The 21,659-nt window shown below is 36.5% G+C and overlaps 1 protein-coding gene across 2 annotated transcripts; it reads left to right on the forward strand.

The window, feature by feature from the left end:
- Positions 1-679: 679 nt before the first annotated feature.
- Positions 680-21,303, forward strand: LOC124438239 (protein PAT1 homolog 1-like). 2 transcript variants are annotated; one of them, XM_046988256.1, is made up of 22 exons: positions 680-836; positions 1,509-1,628; positions 1,740-1,907; positions 1,984-3,647; positions 3,721-3,829; positions 4,082-4,209; positions 4,959-5,018; positions 5,623-5,739; positions 6,063-6,185; positions 6,678-6,860; positions 8,359-8,560; positions 9,726-10,036; positions 10,830-10,965; positions 11,043-11,140; positions 12,039-12,095; positions 13,290-13,357; positions 13,445-13,531; positions 17,218-17,302; positions 17,769-17,969; positions 18,155-18,246; positions 18,921-19,070; positions 20,524-21,303. In XM_046988256.1, the coding sequence occupies exons 4-22, from the start codon at positions 3,615-3,617 to the stop codon at positions 20,561-20,563; spliced, it is 2,280 nt and encodes a 759-aa protein (XP_046844212.1). In that variant the 5' UTR covers positions 680-836; positions 1,509-1,628; positions 1,740-1,907; positions 1,984-3,614; the 3' UTR covers positions 20,564-21,303. The 2 variants fall into 2 exon arrangements, with proteins under 2 accessions (XP_046844212.1, XP_046844213.1); XM_046988257.1 differs by having other exon boundaries at positions 6,678-6,842.
- Positions 21,304-21,659: the final 356 nt, after the last annotated feature.

Raw genomic sequence — 21,659 nt, forward strand, 5'->3', positions numbered from 1 at the left:
TTCATCGACTCTAAAGTGGAAACGTAGAGTCTGTTTGGAGTTACCGTTGTTGAATGTAGAATGTTGAATAGATTCCAGCAGCAACAGTTAATTACTTTATCATGTGGACCATGATAAAGTAATTAACTGTTGCTGCTGGAATCATGTGGACTTAGTTATCATGTGGACAGTTATCATGTGGACTTCATGGGGACCAGTAAAAAACTCATATCTCGTCATCACGTGATCATTGAGTTTTTTGCGAAGATATAGTTTCAGTGATATTTCCTGATTATACTCGCTTACTCTGCGGGAGTTTATTTTGCAAGAAAAATACTTGAAAGCCGAGAATGAATTCATAAAGAAAATTTAGAAGTGTTGTTGCGTTTTAGACATACACATCGGAAATCAGGGTGAACGTTCGTTCACAAACAAACGTTTTAATTGTTTCCTGTTCTGACTGCGTTAGATTTCTCGAACGAGTCGAGAAACATGTCATACACATGGAATGCATTACTTTGATTCTTCGATCGTCAGTTAATCGGAACTGTTTTGCTCAAGCACTGGGTGCGACTGACCATGCTGACAGACATCTTCAAGTACGTCAGAGTATGAATTAGCCAATCCCGGATATTCGTGGGTAACGCCAAAATAGGTGTAGAATGACATCACAATAACGGATCCTATGTCGCTTGCAGTGGTTATAAAATAAGCGTCGCAATTGCTCATTATAAACAAGTTGTGGTGATCGTGGTGACGTTACATAAGCAAAAAAGAATTTTGGCAAAAACGAATTTTCGTAGAAATGTACAGAGAGTTAACTTTATTGGCGATAGTCATCTTCGTGTTTGCACATGGTAAGTAGTTTGCGTCTTTATTCTGTAACTGTGTTGAAAAAAATAATGTAACATGAATGTATATAACTGCGTAGTTCGTCTTTGTGTATTGCAATGGTTTTTTGTTTAGAAGTTGTGCGCAAAACATCTCTATCGAAACATTTGACATGTTTGTATGAATGGCAACACGCAAATTATGTGAATCTTGTGCTTCGGACTGAAAGAGCTTCTTCGTTCGAAGCTAAACTCAGTTTCATTTTTACGTCACTCGGGAACGTTAAGCTAAAAGTTTTCCCTTGCTATTTGAAGCACTTAATAGTGAAATTACGTTTTCAAAGATAACGAAACCTTTACTCTAAAACAAATAGCGTGCGTGCTATTGTATTTTGACTGGATTGTACGAGAGAAGGTCTCTCAATCAATTTTAAGTTTTAATGATCCTAGTAACGTACATTTTAACATTGGAGATCAGGTCATTACCGTACACAGCTAAAACTATCAAGAAAGTTTCTTTAATTGGCTTGAAAAATGCTCTTACAGTTAGATTTACTTTATTAAAGCTTTTTCATTCGTAAAATATTCATTCGTTCTTCTGTATTGCATGATGCGTATGACCAATCGAGGATTCGAGGTCATCGATTGTTTTACCAATTATAGACATCTCATTTTGTGTAATATGATTCTCTTAATTAGGTGCAGTTATCCCCTCCCTACCCCCCAGTGATTCTGTCGAAGAACCCGAATGCAATGAAATTTACATGAATTGCACAACGATGGAAGATTGCTGTCAACCTTACAGATGTGTTTTTTATAGTAGGTTTTTACAACCGTTTCATCATTCTATTTTTCTTGCATAATTAGCAAAGTGTACATAGTGCTGCTGACTGCGTTTTTCAACATGTTTTTTTTTTATCTTTCGATAAGACAACATACAGCAATGTCATTTTGGAACAGACAATCCTGCGGTCGCTCCAGAGACAGGTGAAGGCATACAAATACCGATAAATCTTTTGGGTAACCTAGGTTGCGGTCTTATAGGTGACAAGTGTGGAGAAGGCTTGAACAAATGTTGTTTCCCATTTGAGTGCACTTGTAAGTATTGTAGTTCTTTGTGTGCATACATACTTTGGGTGCTTTTGAACTCATTGTATGCTCTGTTTTCTTACAGCAGCTGGAGGCAAAGACAAATGTAATTACGTTGAGCCGTACAATCCTTGGGGAGTCTATTCTGGTGTCCCCGGTCATCCCTGACAGTAGAAAGTTCATTCGACATTTTGAAAATAGTACAAAAATTTCCTCTTGTGAAGATGTAAAAATACCTCTAATAGATATCTATTAATCATTCTCAATATCAAGTATCATTCGTTATTAACTATATCTTGCTGTATGAAAGGAAGTATTTTAGGATGTTTTGTAAGTAATTATATTGTGGCGTGTTCGTTTTGGTAAAGTGCAAAGTAAAAACGTATATACACAAGATATTTAGCGAGTTCTATTGCATGCACGTTTCTCACTGCACGTAAATCATACTGCAACGTAAGCAGAACGTGTTCTCTGATTGGTCGATGCCCGTGTTTGGATCAGGAAATTGAAAACACGGAAATTGAAATTTGCTATCGTCATTGCTGTTGTGAGACTTTCGTTTGAACATACCTGAAAACAAAGATGGTCTATTGCCTAAATTGATTTGGATTGCATTTCTGGTCTTTTAAATGCAAACTTAAATCAAGATTGGTGATTTTTCAATAACCTCGCCGTAACTCTATATGTTGTCGTGGTTTTGACTTCGGTGTTCACTAAACTTTACGGCTTCTTTCGCTTGGGAGGGTAAAGCTTACAGCGTTGCTCTCTTGTTGTTATTTTATAAAACAATTCTTAAACGCTAACAGCTTATTAATTGTTTGATGCAATATGAATTTTACCCTATCTTCAAGATGAAATTTAATCCCAAGCTTTGCAAATGTTCTAATAGAATTTAATTGCTTATTTGGCACCAAATTAAAATTAAATTCATAATTTAAATTAAAGTAAGATCAATGAATGGTTTAGGACAAGTTTCATACTTGAGTCTATGAGCTGTCCAACTCCTTTTGAACCGATTAGATGACGCTTTGTAACGGAAGGGTTTCTTGAAGTTCTTTCTGTAAGGAACGGCAAGGCACAAGGATTTAAAGACATTCGCTGTAAAAAAAAAGGAAATTGAATTCGGCCTGGATTTTTTTTTTGGGGGGGGGGGAGATTATTCGTTAAAAGTACGTGGAACTTGGTGATAAAACGCTCCGAAGAAAAGGATCCGTGTTGAACTCGATTCTTCGACCGTTTCGTGACCCATCGAGTCATTAACATTAACAATTACACAGGAAAAGCGTGAAAGACTAAACATGTAAAATTATTTCTATTTCTACTTCTTCGTAATATTAAAGTCAAACGCCCAACCCCGCATTGTCCCACATCAGGAGATGAAGGGTATACAAAGGGGCATTACAAAGGTATGTGCATCACATGCGCAATGATGGATTCTGAGCTGCCTGAAAATTGTTTGCAAAATTTAATGTCCCCGATTTGAAGAGCTTTAATGCCTTCGATGTATTGACGATGGTTGCCCGAGTAAACCATCGCTGCAAAGTGCCATCACGGGGAGATGAATTATGAATACTGTACGTATAAAGCAATTCTATAACGCAGATCACAGTTCGAACGTCGACAAAAGACCAAGAGAAACTATTACCCTGTGACTATACATCGCGCAACCACGTCTCGTTTCCAGTCCCCCAAAGAACAAATGACGATTGACCCAACATGGCGGATTTTGGTTTCGAAAAGTCAGAACAGGTAAAAGTTGTCTTTAGCGTTTCCCTCGTTGTTTCGAATAAAATAAAGTGAATTCTTGTCAAAATATTTGAAGGACAATCCTGGGAATGATTTGACGAAGAGCAACATGCTGTGTCCTGTGGAAGAAAATGAAAGTCTTGATGTGTTAAACGACGAAACCTTCGGCTCAGACTCTTTAATGGGTTTGTACATACTGTTCCAGTTGTATCGTGGTCCAACCAGAATACGTTTTTTGTTCAACAGCTTATCACTTTGGAAGTCCGAATGCGTTCATAAAAACCTCAACATAATAATTCGTTATTATTTTGTTATTTTTTGAGATAGGTTGACTGATTATGAATTCATACTTTGTTGTGGCATACACCGGTCGCTCGCCCTCTTTTTTATTCTGTATATAATCAATGCTACTTATCTCCATATTTGTGAATTTTCAGAATCTGAATGGTTAGAAGACCCCAACAGCAGCAAAGTTGATGAATTTGAAAGGTGGAAGAGGGAGCAAAAGGCACCCACAAATGGAAGTCTGCCCTTCGATGAAGCACCTTCAAATATTCAAGATGAGGTTTCTATTATTCAAATGTTTTGTGTGTTGAGCTCAAGATTTTTTCATGAGCTTGTTGCTAACATCTTGTACGTCATGTGCATGTTGCAGTATTTGCCATAGCATTATTGGTTGGTATTAACCCATGGTTTTTGTGCCAAAGTTATGGCTAATATTTGGATATTCCAAGCATTTTGTCTATTGTTGGCGATTGCATGCTGTTGGTAGAAAAAGGGTCCAAAGTTTGATTAAGAGAAAGAATCTACTCCAATTTAGGGGTGGATTTAGGGGAGACAGTGCACTTTTTGTAGCCTTGGTTGGTCGAATTTCAGGACAGATGCTTATTTTTCTAAAAAATATTAATAAACCAAACAATTGAGCCAAAGCAATTGTGATTGATGTTCACATTTGGTTGAACACTTCAAAAAATATCTAGTCATACCAAAAAGTAAGCAGAATTTCACAAAAAAGGTCTGACATGGCATGGCAACAAGCAGCCACCAAAAATTTTGATCCAAACCAGTGCAATTGCACTAGATCATTATGCATCAACCCCTGCTCCTATTGCTTTATGAAATGAGATATTGAGGATAAGTTCAACCTCAGAAAATCTTGATAAATTCAAACTGTTTCTCATTGAAAATGTACCAGGAACATCTCAGTCTTACCATGATAGCAAGTAGTATAGTCAATACATCATTAGCAATAGGATATAGATGCTCTTATGTATCATGTATGTTATACATTTTAACAAATTTTATCACCCATAGGAAAAAATGGCTCTAGCCATGTCAAAACTGGATGATATTGATATTTCATCTTCTACAAAGGTATATTTAGACATATTGAGGAAGAGCATTTTGTCTTGAGATTACAGTCCATAATATTTTTTTCGACAATTGACCCATGTGCATCTTTAAGAAACTGCTTGTGCATGCATTCATTAGTTTGGTTAAAAATTTTATTTATGCCATTATCTTATTGTGATAATAGACTGTTTAGTTTTGAAACAATGATATGACCAAGTTTTGGCCACAATCAATTTGAGTGCTTTTCGAATATTTTGCGCCTGTCCTTATCGTTTCATCGTTGTATGACATAAACCGTCGTAAAGACATACCTTGTCAGTTAGTTTTAATGTTTGTGTTTGCAAGAAATCTGGGGATCGGACTTTAGCCTTGTTTTGACGATGTACATATAAAATTAAACGCTTCAAATATCATCTCAAAGTGCAAAGAAGTAAAGAAATTTGAACGTGTGTCAGAAATATGTGATAGCTGTTTGCTACAATGCTTTCAATATCAATGAAATGCATGAAATAGACAGTGAATCTTATTCTTCTTTCAGTTCATTAAATAGTACATTCTTGCGCGGATTTCGTGCATTTCCATCACCGCACACTTGACTTGAATAATTTGCCGTTTTTTTTTATAGAACCCTGAAACACCACTACGAAATGCTGAAACAATCGAGGCCCTTTGGCCAACATCACCAAAACATAGCAGCAATGTGGGCTCTCCACTTCAGTCACCCTACGGTTTAACGGATTTGGTAATGTGTAGCAAATTTGTAGAATTAATGCTTTGCAGGCACAACACACACACACACACAAACTTTCCTGTGATACTCTGTTAACGATTGCTGGTTTAAAATAAAATAATATGATATTGTAATAGATTTTATCATTATTTTTCGCTCATAAACGATTATCGAATCTCGTGTATGACATAAAAAGTCGATTTTATGATTCGTGATGATCACGTCGATTAGACTATCCACTCAGTAGATTGATTTACAAAGTGTATGGATTTTGTAGGATTTTGCTTCCTACATCAAGTTCATAATAGAACCTTCTCTGTTTTTTCTATGTGCAGCTTTCACCGAATCGCAATATTTGGGCATCACCTTCTAGTGGCGAGAAGAATGAATTGTCGGAAGAGAAATGTGCAAATCACATGAATGACGATAAGGAGAAGTTGTATTCTCCTGTTTTAGAGGTGAGTGTCAAAGAATATCTTTCAGCTTATACAGACCATGGATGGATTTTCTGGGGTTGGGGTACCCCCCAAACCTAAGAATTTACCTCCCTAAATAAATTCTTCACTCTTGTAGGAAACATTTTATCTCCCTCATTTTTAGCTAAACAATCAGTGGTATTGTTGAACTAGGTTTTTTGGGGAAATTTTTCAATTTTCTATACTACCTTCGGTTGCTGCACTTCCAGATCGCCACTAAAATCCCGACCCTTACTTTGTCTTACGTCACCCCACCCACCCCTAAAATTTTTAGCACCATCCCTGCAAAAAATATGAAAATCCGTCCATGGTATAGATCTGAAGCTGCATCCGATGCAAAGTGGTGGTTTATTGAATGGAATTCATTACTTTAGTTTTCTTGACGATGTAGAAAGTTGGTTGCAATGTAATCAGATAAACCGTTGGTAAATGAAGTGTAGCGTAACTGACTTGCTTCAATACATGTGTTGCTAGGATGAAGCGATCGTGTCGGCTTTGCCTAAGCGAATTCCTCAACCTATTCGCGTGCAGGATTTAGAGAAGATAAGTCAGGGTCCCAGTGTCCTACCAAACTTTGTTGATGCTCGGCCAAAAGTAATCCGACCTCCTCCTGGTTTTCTGCCTAACATCAATGTCGGGGTAACATCTTCGCATCATGTAAAAACACTCATTGACTTTTCAATTCTACATTTACTATATACTCCGTAGAAATTCTCTATGGTCAATCCACCTTTCCGACGGTAGACACACTTGTCAAAAATACGGGATGAAATTACAAAATTCGGACAATCAAATGGTCGGACATAGTACTGTATATGTAGGATAGTGGCAATAAAATAGTTTGGAGATGTTTTTCAGTTTTAGGGCATTAGTGTATGTGATTCTAGTTATTCAGAAGGATTATTTATTAAGTCAGAAGGCATAACAGTAAATATTAACCATTTTGGGTTAGAAAAAAGCATAACGATCGAAGGAAAGCTTGCATAACTGGCATGTTTTCGCGCTCGCGACTTTTTTGTAAGGATTGTTACGGGCCTTTACGGCGTGACTTAAGAATATCCAGGATGGATTCCAGCTGCATAAAGCGCAAAAAAGCAAGCCATACAAATTTTTGAACTGTTTTTTACTTATCACTATTATTATTATTGATGGATGAAATCTCCCGAAAACTGGCTTTTCAGACTCATTTACAAGTTATATACGTGAAAATGGAATTTTGAATTATAGCTATAAATTTAATGTATAAAATTACGATGACGCTAAATGATAACATAAAACATTGTCTTATGAACGTATGTTATTGTATTCAAAGGTAGTCATGAATCTCATCTCAAATGTCATGATAGATCGAATCATAAATATAAAAATAACAGTTAAAAAAACTATATGACTTGCAATGTTCTTCGCTCGATGCAGCTAAATACGGATATGGATATTCTTAGGTAGGGTAGTTTCTTACAACGAAATGCATACTACATGCATTTGCGTAATAAATTGGACGGCTGTCTCTTTGAGATCAAAAGAAGTCCTTTGAATCCGAAAAGTGTACTGTTTAATCGCAAAATTACTCGACAAGTGAAGTGTCTTTCTAGATTGAATCATGAAAATGTTGTAAGGTAAAAAGAAATTTATCATCCAAAGTGAATTAAAATTTTAGGACATATAAGGGTTCAATTTAGACGATACAAATGGTTTGGCTTATTAATTTTATCTTTATAAAAACTATCGTTAGAAAAGAAACTTTTTTCCAGGAAGCCCATGGCTGCTTTCGTTCATCACGGAGTTGACTACGTAGCTGGTGGAGTTGACTACGCATGCTCAGATTAATTCTCAATTAATTTGTGACAGAGCGAGCTTTGAAATTGGTGCTTGTAGATGCGCTGAGCAAATTTTCAATCATATATTTTTGGCGTGCTCTTTGTCTTCTTAGCTTGTTTTGATAAATGCGTATCGAACTCATCAATACTATGTCCGACCATTTGATTGTCCGAATTTTGTAATTTGATCTCGTATTTTTGACACGTACGTCTATCGTCGGAAAGATGGATTGAAAAGTGATCATACTTTTTGACTTTACAATCATACACTTGCTATATACTCAATAAGAATTCTCTATGGTTAAGCAATAAGTGATGCAATATTTTTTTTCATTAAGTCTCCACACCTTTTGCACTCCACTCCGTATAACCAGCCACGCCCAATTCCTCCCGTGCACCCTAATCTCGCCGCAACTCAAGCTCAGGTAATTTACTCGGCGATGATGAAACAGAGGATGGGTTTTCCTCATCCTATCTCGAATAACCCTCACCACCAACTTGCACCTCGTTTACAAAGGCCTTTTTATCACTCCGATCCAGGTATGTATGCGTAATGGACACACAAATTTCACCAAAACGAATTATCTGAGGAATATCTTCTGAAAGGGAGTTGCATTATTTCAAAGCAAAATACTTGTTTGTGAAAGCTCATCATCTCTCCCCCTGACCAAATACCAGAATCCTATTGATCAATGGTAATCAATGTTACACTCTCAACACAGTCAGATATTTTACGCATTTTTAAAAATTTGCGCGGAAGGAGGCCGCTATTGACCACGAGTAATGTTGTAAAGTAAAAATTTAAAATGCTTGGTACCTCCTTCCTACAACCCCCCACTGATGTAATGTAAAAATTTAAAATGCTTGTCACCTCCTTCCTACAACCCCCCACTGATGTAAAGTAAAAATTTAAGATGCTTGGTACCTCCTTCCTACAACCCCCACTGATGTAATGTAAAATTTAAAATGCTTGGTACCTCCTTCCTACAACCCCCCACAGATGTAAAGTAAAAATTTAAAATGCTTGGTACCTCCTTCCTACAACCCCCCACTGATCTCGAAATAGAAAAACTATGAAAAATTTAGCAAAATCATGTTTTAAAATGATGCAGAAGGTGAAAAACAACCTTCGGGCGATAGTGAAGAGAGTCAGAAAGAATAATCAATTTTATAACAACAGTTTGCAAACAGGTTTCACTCCGAATCACTCATAAGAAAGGCTTGTAATTTGAAAGGATTGGTCAGTTTGTGATCTTAAATGAGAATATTTGATCAACTAGTATTTCTGAACTACGATTCCGACGATTCTAGGTATTTCCATTCAGTTGTGGGCTATTTTCCATAGTTTTTCCATACCACAGTAGAGTTACCGATGACAAAAATCGCTGCATTTTGATCATATTTCATCATATTTCATCGTATTTTTAGCTCTTTCATAAACTGATTTATCTCTTAATTATGTTCATGTAGTTACGTGTTGAAAATTCTTCATTATTCTCGTATAAATCCACGTTACATTTGCTACTTGTTTTCGCAAGTTGGTCCCTTAGTAATGGTGGCGCTCCTTAATTTTTGTCTTCAACTTTTGTGCTAGATGCTTGATCCAGTCTTATTTCGAGATCAGTGCTCCCACCCTACTCTCCCTACGTCTTAAATATAGTTACATTAATTTTATGTCGACATGAAGTACATCATTTGCGCATAGGACACGTTAATCGCCGCCCTTCCCCTAACATGGCCGCCCAACATGGCCGCTTCATTGCCTCCCAATCGCGGAACGCATCGTGGGATCACGTGCGTGGCGGTCGCAACCATGACAATCGACGACGTCAACAAAGTTACCTGACCGAGTCCGCGAGTCATCGATACGTTCCTCAGTACTACGTGGGTAGCGATGACGATGATGATAATGATTCAGGCACATTAATGACGGCAAAGGAAAAGGATTGGATAATAAGGATACAACTGATGCAGTTGACTAGTGATAAACCGGAACTCGATGATTATTATTTCCATGTAAGTATTACGAATAGTTTTTGCTGTAAAAATATCAAGCGTACTTAACCTACCTAACTCCATCTTTCTACTACACAATAAGCTTACCTACCCCAACTTCATGTATCCACCTCAGATTTTAAGTCTACCTACACCGCTCCTCTTTCACCACTCATTATACCTACCTACCACCAAACAACCTACCTAATACCACACATTAAACCTACCTATCACCAAACAGCCTGCCTAATACTACAGATTAAGTCTGCCTATCACCACACAACCTACCTACTACCACACATTAAACCTAACTATCACCAAACAGCCTACCTACCACACCCCATTAAGTCTACCTATCACCAAACAGCCTACCTATCACAACACATTAAGTCTACCTATCACCAAACAGCCTACCTATCACAACACATTAAGTCGACCTATCACCAAACAGCCTACCCACTACCACACATTAAGCCTACATACCTACTACCACACATTAAGCCTACTTACCTCCGCACATTAAGCCTACCTACTACCACACATTAAGCCTACCTGCCGCCATCTTCCCACCTTCAATAAGTTCAGCTATTACCCCCAACATCTTCTTACTACGCAGTCGAACGATCCATTTCATATTAAGTAGATATTTACTCTGCATAAGGCAATGAGGAATGATAAGACGCCATTCCATGTTAAAAATTGAGACTCACCGAGTTCGCCCTTCATATCTACGACATCCTATAAGCAGTCATCTGTTTACTCTGAGCACCGATATTCTATTTATGGCAAGGGTTTTAAATCGTGTCCTGTTTAGACATTCGAAAGACGTCGTTTGGCCAAAGAGCGATCGGAGAATTCAACTGGAGTGGTCGCTGAATCTAGACACGTGAACAAAGATATCGAGATGACGTTACCACACGTGACAAAACAAGATCATAACTACAGACCAAGTAAATTTATATGAATCCTTGATATCCATTGAAGGGAAAGTCTTACAGAGTTGATTTTGTTTCTTTGCTTCATGTAGCAAAGTTCGAAGGATCTCTTGGTCAAGTCTCTGTTGGGTCTGTATTCCATCCACGAGAAGTTGTTCAAGTGGGTGATTCTGGCAAACCTATAGGACCGGTATATACACTCGCAATTTTGACTACATTTTTTTAATAGTAATTATTAGATGATTTTTAGACGTTGGTATTTCGGCTACTCACTCTACCCTCCCTACCACTACTGTAGCTATTTAAATTACTCCCCCCTGCCACTACACTAGCCATTAAAATTACTCCCTTCCTACTAATACTGTAGCTATTTAAATTACTCCCTTACCACTACACTAGCTATTTAAGTTACTTCCCCCTACCACTACAGTAGCTATTTAAGCTCCCACCACTTAGCTATTTCCATTCCCCACCACTACAGTAGCTATTTCACTTCCCTACCACTACAGTAGCTATTTCACTTCCTACCACTACAATAGCTATTTCATTCCACTACACTAGCTATTTCATCTACCACTACAGTAGCTATTTTTCCTACCACTACAGTAGCTACCACTACATTAGCTATTTCACTCCCCCACCACTACAGTAGCTATTTAAGTTACTTCCTCCTACCACTACAGTAGCTATTTAAGTTACTTCCCCCTACCACTACAGTAGCTATTTAAGTTACTCCCCACCACCTAGCTATTTGCCACCACTACAATAGCTATTTGTTACTCCCCCACCACTACAATAGCTATTTATTCCTACCACCACAATAGCTATTTAACCACTACAGTAGCTATTTGCTACCCTACCACTACAATAGCTATTTTTACTCCCCACCACTACAATAGCTATTTAAGTTACTCCCCCTACCACTACACTAGCTATTTAAATTACTCCCCTCTTGCCACTACACTAGCTATTTAAGTTACCCCTACCACTACACTAGCTATTTAAATTACTCCTCCTGCCACTACACTAGCTATTTAAATTGCTATCGTTGTAAATAAATCAATCTTTTGTGATTTTGTCATGCCTAGGTTGGATCTCTCAAGGATACGAAAAAGAAATATCAATTGCTTTTAACCGTAGAAAAGGTGAAATTTAATGTTTTCTAATTGCGTTTCTGTTTTTATGAGACTAATAATATACCTTGAGATATTTGTCGACTTTGATTGGTTGATTGCAGTGCAGTTCATTTGTAATTGCACTGTAAAATGTGTTAATGAACTGTTGAAAAGCTGTAATTGCACTGTGGAAAATTTTAATTGCACTGTAAATATTGCAACCTGATTGGCTAGAAAGCAGTGAAAGCCAAACAAACTCCTTTTGAATTAAAAAAACCATGGCGGCAGGTGTAAGTAAACAAGAATTTCCACAATTGTAAATCGCTTGAAGTTCAAGAATGAATGTAGAATGCAAAGGATAAAAACAAAAAAGCGAGTTCTACTGAGTTAGACGGTACAATGAAGAAATATCTCAAAGTATATTATTATTAAGTAATATTATATGGCAAGCGTCACTTCCAGCAAAATGATGCTCTTTGATTGGCTCAGAAACATTTTTGCCGGTCCATTATTTTCCCGTAATCGACCACGGTCCAAAACGCGTAATTCTAAAGTCAAATGTAAACAAATTTCGTAATGCAAACAGCAAAATGCAAAATAAACGAAAAAAAAACCATTTGCGAATGTGATTCGAAGGAAAGACATTTGGCAAACAGTTCAACTATCCAGACGATACAATTTGAAACGATTTATTTTTTTATGGACGAAAACTAGAAAAGTGAAAGCCAACCGGTAAAAAACAGCATGGACGAGATAGAAAGCAAGCTTCGTTTCAGGTCAAATAATGCCATATAATAAACCTTTTAATAACCTCACTTTCTCGGTCTTTACTGAGAAATATCGGACCTCTGTCTTTTTGTACAAACCTCGCTCTACGGGCTCAGTCTGTACAAAAACACCTCGGTCCGTTATTTCTCCGTACAGACCTCGCGCTCGGTTATTAACGGCTTAGTATAGTTTCTTGTGCAATTACGGATAAACATGCACCCATGAGTTTTTTAAAGACTGCAAATAGAGCTCGTCGTTAGGACTCGCGCTATTTCGTTGCAATCTTTAAAATACTCACTCGTGCATATTTATCCGTAATTGCACTCGAAACTATACTATTACCTATACACTAATAGCGAAGTCTTGTTTTGTGTACAAGTATTGTTGTTGTTCATTTGCTAAAATATTGGAAAGGATTTACTGAAAGTTGTTAACAACTATTGTTTTTTTGTAAAGGGTTTCGATCAAATATTGCCTATTGAAGAACTAGGACGCATGGTGCTGCAAGTACCTTTAGACGTCAGGTATGCTTGTTCTTTCATTGTGGTGTCAGAAAATTTAGACAAAGGACGGACAATATTGTTTTCAAGGCATTTTATGACTGATTTTAGACCGCAACTCCGTGAAAGACGAGAAAGATTATGTCAGCGTTGTTTTGATTTGCTTCAACTAAAGCCATCTAAAGATTCCAATAAAAGGTTGGGTATTACACAGTATGTTATGCAAAAATAAAAGGTTGGGTATTACACAGTATGTTATGCAACAATAAAAGGTTGGGTATTACACAGTATGTTATGCAACAATAAAAGGTTGGGTATTACACAGTATGTTATGCAACACTAAAAGGTTGGGTAGTACACAGTATGTTATACAACACTAAAAGGTTGGGTATTACACAGTATGTTATGCAACAATAAAAGGTTGGGTATTACACATTATGTTATGCAACAATAAAAGTTGGGTATTACACAGTATGTTATGCAACACTAAAAGGTTGGGTAGTACACAGTATGTTATACAACACTAAAAGGTTGGGTATTACACAGTATGTTATGCAACAATAAAAGGTTGGGTATTACACAGTATGTTATACAACACTAAAAGGTTGGGTATTACACAGTATGTTATACAACACTAAAAGGTTGGGTAGTACACAGTATGTTATACAACACTAAAAGGTTGGGTATTACACAGTATGTTATACAACACTAAAAGGTTGGGTATTACACAGCATGTTATGGAACAATAAAAGGTTGGGTATTACACAGTATGTTATGCAATAAAAGGTTGGTATTACACATTATGTTATGCAACAATAAAAGGTTGGGTATTACACAGTATGTTATGCAACAATAAAAGGTTGGGTATTACACAGTATGTTATGCAACACTAAAAGGTTGGGTAGTACACAGTATGTTATACAACACTAAAAGGTTGGGTATTACACATAACAATAAAAGGTTGGTATTACACAGTATGTTATACAACACTAAAAGGTTGGGTATTACACAGTATGTTATACAACACTAAAAGGTTGGGTAGTACACAGTATGTTATACAACACTAAAAGGTTGGGTATTACACAGTATGTTATACAACACTAAAAGGTTGGGTATTACACAGCATGTTATGGAACAATAAAAGGTTGGTATTACACAGTATGTTATGCAACAATAAAAGGTTGGTATTACACAGTATGTTATGCAACAATAAAAGGTTGGGTATTACACAGTATGTCATGCAACAATAAAAGGTTGGGTATTACACAGCATGTTATACAACAATAAAAGGTTGGGTATTACACAGTATGTTATGCAACACTAAAAGGTTGGGTAGTACACAGTATGTTATACAACACTAAAAGGTTGGGTATTACACAGCATGTTATGGAACAATAAAAGGTTGGGTATTACACAGTATGTTATGCAACAATAAAAGGTTGGGTATTACACAGTATGTTATGCAACAATAAAAGGTTGGGTATTACACAGTATGTCATGCAACAATAAAAGGTTGGGTGTTACACAGCATGTTATACAACAATAAAAGGTTGGGTATTACACAGTATGTTATGCAACACTAAAAGGTTGGGTAGTACACAGTATGTTATGCAACAATAAAAAGTTGGGTATTACACAGTATGTTATGCAACAATAAAAGGTTGGTATTACACAGCATGTTATACAACAATAAAGGTTGGTATTACACAACATGTTATGCAACAATTAAAGGTTGGGTATTACACAACATGTTATGCAACAATTAAAGGTTGGGTATTACACAGTATGTTATGCAACAATTAAAGGTTGGTTATTACACAACATGTTATGCAACAATAAAAGGTTGGGTATTACACAGTATGTTATGCAACAATAAAAGGTTGGGTATTACACAGTATGTTATGCAACAATTAAAGGTTGGTTATTACACAACATGTTATGCAACAATAAAAGGTTGGGTATTACACAGTATGTTATGCAACAATAAAAGGTTGGGTATTACACAACATGTTATGCAACAATAAAAGGTTGGGTATTACACAGTATGTTATGCAACAATAAAAGGTTGGGTATTACACAACATGTTATGCAACAATTAAAGGTTGGGTATTACACAACATGTTATGCAACAATTAAAGGTTGGGTATTACACAGTATGTTATGCAACAATTAAAGGTTGATTATTACACAACATGTTATGCAACAATAAAAGGTTGGGTATTACACAGTATGTTATGCAACAATAAAAGGTTGGGTATTACACAACATGTTATGCAACAATAAAAGGTTGGGTATTACACAGTATGTTATGCAACAATAAAAGGTTGGGTATTACACAACATGTTATGCAACAAATAAAGGTTGGGTATTACACAACATGTTATGCAACAATTAAAGGTTGGGTATTACACAGTATGTTATGCAACAATTAAAGGTTGGTTATTACACAACATGTTATGCAACAATGAAAGGTTGGGTATTACACAGTATGTTATGCAACAATAAAAGGTTGGGTATTACACAGTATGTTATGCAACAATAAAAGATTGGGTATTACACAGCATGTTATGCAACAATAAAAGGTTGGGTATTACACAGTATGTTATGCACAATTAAAGGTTGGGTATTACACAACATGTTATGCAACAATGAAATGTTGGGTATTACACAACATGTTATGCAACAATGAAATGTTGGGTATTACACAGCATGTTATGCAACAATGAAAAGTTGGGTATTACACAGTATGTTATGCAACAATAAAAGGTTGGGTATTACACAGTATGTTATGCAACAATTAAAGGTTGGGTATTACACAGTATGTTATGCAACAATAAAAGGTTGGGTATTACACAGTATGTTATGCAACAATAAAAGATTGGGTATTACACAGCATGTTATGCAACAATAAAAGGTTGGGTATTACACAGTATGTTATGCACAATTAAAGGTTGGGTATTACACAACATGTTATGCAACAATGAAATGTTGGGTATTACACAGCATGTTATGCAACAATGAAAAGTTGGGTATTACACAGTATGTTATGCAACAATAAAAGGTTGGGTATTACACAGTATGTTATGCAACAATTAAAGGTTGGGTATTACACAGTATGTTATGCAACAATAAAAGGTTGGGTATTACACAGTATGTTATGCAACAATAAAAAGTTTTGTATTACACAGTGTGTTATACAACAATAAAAGGTTCGGTATTACACAGTATGTTATGCAACAATTAAAGGTTGGGTATTACACAGTATGTTATGCAAGAATTAAAGGTTGGGTATTACACAGTATGTTGTGCAACAATAAAATACTTTGATCTGTTTATTATTTGCTATCATAAGCGTCAATGAATAGCGTTACCTGGTGTCCCTTCTACCGCTCCTAGGTTTGGATAAATTTTGTTTGGAAAAGTCCCATTGCCTTTGCTGTGAATACTTTATCTTGATCCCCCCCTCGTGAAAGTTTACGACATGTTTGGTAATTTGCCGTGGATACTTAATCCCCCTCCCCCCCACCTCGTGAAAGTTTACCACATATTTGGTAATTTGTGCATTACTGTTTGATGAGGTTACATCTTACTCAAGAAAAATTTAAAGGCTTCGGAAATCCCGGTTTCAATCGAAGGACACGAGCTTGATTGTTTTTGTACATATCCATTTCTAAGCACAGCGACGTCAGGTTTAGTTTGCCCACAATGGTTGGTTTATCGTTTTCCAGATGGAAAATTTAGTTGTTTATCAATTACGTACTTTAACTATGGCGTGCGAACACGATTATTTCTGAGCAGCATTCGCAGTCTGGGGAGGGGGGAATAAGTACAAGTAACTCATTGTTTATTCAACTTTCCCGCCTTTGATTGTTATTCCTTTTTAGATACAATGATGACACTTTGCTTCAAATACTCTCAGTAAGAAAAGGTCGAAGATTGGTGAGCAAAATTCTTCGCATTGTTAAGCAGGTAAGGTTCGCTTGATTCTTGGGAGCAACGATGAGTCGTGTGTGAACTTGTCTGCAGTAGAACGCATGCGCTGATTGGTTTGTAGCTGAGTTTGGAATAGCCTGTGCAGACTGATATGTGCTCAATCAATTTAATCAATCAAAGAGAATTTGCAAATCAATCCTGAATAAATGGTAGAGGAAAAATCGACACGTTTCTTTTTAAATTTACCTGTTTCGCTTTCTTGTTATTTTGCAAAGGAAAATAAAGATGTTTTTCGTGTTTTCACTTGCTTATGCAAACATCTGAGATTCGGAGATGTTTGTGAAGAACTCTCGAGCAGGTGCAACCCTCGACCTTCGGTCTTGGGCTTGCACTGATCTGCTTTCGTGTACTCCAAAAGCTCTCCTCGGTTTGCAAAAAGGCTGTTCAAACACAAAACCTACATTTTTGATTTCTTGATTGCTGATCGATGCTTATTTCATAGGATCAGCGTTTCGAAATTGCTCTAGCCATTACGAGAAATCTTCGCGTGTTTACTAAAAGAGACTTGTATCAAGATGAAACAGAAAGCATCTGTGACGGTGTTGTGGACATAGTTAATGCGACTCCTTATGAATTAATCGTTCAGCATCGTAACAATGTCATGGAAGCTGATAATTCCGTCCTGCATCTGCTTGGTAACAAGGTAAAGGATTTTGAAATTCCAGGCTTCGAAAAGTCTTGTATGTTCTGGTCTTTGTTTTCATATTGCGAGTGGTATCGTTGCCAGGAGGCCAAGTTTGGTCTATGTAAATTTATAGAATGGATCTGTAATCGTATATCCGTCTTTTGCCTTCCTCATATGTAAATATATCGATATTTTGTTTCTAGTTTACGCTGCGAATCCTTGCTGCGCTGTTGAAACGTCTTTCGGATCTCTCAAAGAATATAAACGAAAATAACTTTAAATCCTACACGATGTGGTAAGTTGCCATTCCACTCTAAAACTTGCTAGAATTTTAAAGAATTCCCCGTTTTTAAGTATCTCTGAGAAAGCAAATGAACGCGCCATGTAGTTGATCCAATTCACTGAACAGCATTTGAAAATGATGGTAAAACCATGGGCGAAGTCGAGCCCGTCATTGTGGAAGGCTTTATATGAATGCAGACCACGATCCTTCTTCAATTGTGTTGCTCTGGAAACAGTTTCTCAAATCCGTAATAACGCTGCTCACTGTAAAATAATTTTTCTATTGGCTATTGTCTTTGAAAGATAATGGTCAAAACCAGCGATTTAAACTGAGTAATCAATATAAAAAATCGTCTATTAAAAATAGCAAAGATTCATTTTCCTGAAAAATATAATAACTTTTAAGTACGCTTGAAAAGCTCCTATCGCGTGAATCAGCGGTATTTGGACTTCCTGCCCCTGGATAGTGGATAATATAGTCCGGGATAAATTACCTCAGAAGTGCATTGGTTTAGAGGTCTTCGTTGTAATCATCGATTGTGTTAATAGCATTATGAATTGGCGAACATTATACACTGACTTTGTTTATTGCTAATCAAAACAGTCAACCCCAGAGTCTTGCTCGCTGTTTCTACTTTTTTTTTTAATTTCATTTCATTTCGTTATCGTGAGTTTTTTTCTTGCAAGGTTGTCGTTTTTGTCCGTTGTGTGTCAAGATTTTGTTTCGTGTTCACCCAAAATCCTCGAGAAGAATTACAGAGAAGCTCAAATTGTAGTTGATGTGTTATGTCGTAATGTTGGTGATGATAAGTTATCTGTAATTGAAGAACACTTTAGGTTAGTTTACGACCGTACGAGATTATAGCTTTATACAGTACATTGTACCAGAGACGTTATTACTGATGGGAGAGGGTGCTAGGGGAGGGCAATTCTTCTAACTTTTGGTTGGAGGGAAGGTGAGGGGAATGGCCGTTACCCTATATTTACATATGCTTATACAGCTTACATTAGCTGTACTTATGTCTTTAAGGTGGTCTAAGTATAGCTAATGTTGTCTAAAGAGTACTAAGTATGTCTGAGGTGGTCTAAGTATAGCTAATGTTGTCTAAAGAGTACTAAGTATAACTGAGGTGGTCTAAGTATAGCTAATGTTGTCTAAAGAGTACTAAGTATAACTGAGGTGGTCTAAGTATAGCTAATGTTGTCTAAAGAGTACTAAGTATGTCTGAGGTGGTCTAAGTATAGCCAAGGTTGTCTAAAGAGTACTAAGTATATCTGAGGTGGTCTAAGTATAGCTAAGGTTGTCTAAAGAGTACTAAGTATATCCGAGGTGGTCTAAGTATAGCTAAGGTTGTCTAAATAGTACTAAGTATATCTGAGGTGGTCTAAGTATAGCTAAGGTTGTCTAAAGAGTACTAAGTATAACTGAGGTGGTCTAAGTATAGCTAAGGTTGTCTAAAGAGTACTAAGTATGTCTGAGGTGGTCTAAGTATAGCTAAGGTTGTTTAAAAGTACTAACTATAACTGAGGTGGTCTAAGTATAGCTAAGGTTGTCTAAAGAGTACTAAGTATGTCTGAGGTGGTCTAAGTATAGCTAAGGTTGTCTAAAGAGTACTAAGTATATCTGAGGTGGTCTAAGTATAGCTAAGGTTGTCTAAATAGTACTAAGTATATCTGAGGTGGTCTAAGTATAGCTAAGGTTGTCTAAAGAGTACTAAGTATATCTGAGGTGGTCTAAGTATAGCTAAGGTTGTCTAAAGAGTACTAAGTATATCTGAGGTGGTCTAAGTATAGCTAAGGTTGTCTAAATAGTACTAAGTATATCTGAGGTGGTCTAAGTATAGCTAAGGTTGTCTAAATAGTACTAAGTATATCTGAGGTGGTCTAAGTATAGCTAAGGTTGTCTAAATAGTACTAAGTATATCTGAGGTGGTCTAAGTATAGCTAAGGTTGTCTAAAGAGTACTAAGTATATCTGAGGTGGTCTAAGTATAACTAAGCATAGCTAAGGTGTCCTACGTATGGCTAAGTATGATTAAGATTGCGTAGGAAGATACTACGTGTGTTCTTTTATAACAGCATATTGATACAATTCAGGAATGGTCAGTTAAAGTAATTACCACGTAAACTGCTAAGCAATGATCACGTGACTTTTTGCGGTTTTCCGTCAGTGTCAAGCTAAAACTCTCTTATGTGCTTCTGATAACCAGAATCCTTCACCACATTTTTTCGTATTTTTACATCTCTTTTGAATGACTGAATTGCTAATGTTTGCATTTCATTATTTTTAGACTTGTCAAAAATGCTCACATGTATTCGAATCGCACGTGACCAAAGCCTTCGCACGTGATTATGGTATTCGCTTAATAAGTACTTATATAAAGATGCATTGAGATTGCTGTCGTTTTGTGATGTTATTCAACGTTGTTTGTGCTTTTGTTTATGTGAAATTGAATCATGAATTTGTCCATGTGGTTATTCCACAAGTAAGATAGACGAAGACTGCGTAGGACTTCCACTTGTTGTGTATTTTTTTTCGTAAATGCTTCCATTTGTTGCGTGTTTGTAGTTCATAAATGCCTCCCACTGTTTGTAACGTCAACTTTGTTCGGTGTCTCTCTCAAAAAGATAAATATTTGCTTCGTAATTTTGATTTTTTCTCAATTTGTGAGAGGTGTGATGAAAAACGGATGAAAACGATTACGCAGGCCAACCGGAGCAAGTTTGAACTTGATTTTAGGGAAAAAAACTGAACAAATCAGTATTGGGTGACACAAAAACATCTAATGTATGCAGTTGCATGCGTCAGAAGAAAACAAAACCCAGTTTACTTTTTGAATATAAAATATTTGAGATGTCTTCATGCTATTGTGACATTGATTCTTTTAATTTTGTCATCTGTATTTGATTGCTTGTGCCTGGCTTGCTTTCTCGTTTCATCTTCTCATGAGAACAATATGAATTTCTAGAAACAAATTATTGCGAATATGCCTACTTCAAACTTATAAACTGGTGTTGTTGTTAAGACCGAATAAATTCTACCAAATTAAAGAAAATATTTCTCACATGTACGAAGACGATTTTCTATTTACTGCAGACGTTTGCGTGTCTCCCTCAAGTGCGGTATTAGTTGCGTTCAGGGATGGATTTAAGTGAAGGTGCGCACTTCTCTTAGTCTTTACTAGAATGCGTGTGAAAGGTGTGTGACAATTTGTCTACAAAATTCTTAAATACCAAACAATTATACGCAGAAGCAATTGCAATTAGTGTTTTATCAACCATAATAAAAAGATGACAGAATTTTAAAAAGTCTGACCTGCTACGGTAACAAGTAGCCACTGAAGTCTAATGCAAATTAAAACACCCACCCCCCACCCCCACCTAATAACGCGGAATTGTGAGAGAATTTTGTCTTTCTTTACACTTC

The sequence above is a fragment of the Xenia sp. Carnegie-2017 genome, unplaced genomic scaffold (assembly GCF_021976095.1).
Source record: "Xenia sp. Carnegie-2017 unplaced genomic scaffold, XeniaSp_v1 HiC_scaffold_19, whole genome shotgun sequence".
Lineage (NCBI taxonomy): Eukaryota > Metazoa > Cnidaria > Anthozoa > Malacalcyonacea > Xeniidae > Xenia > Xenia sp. Carnegie-2017.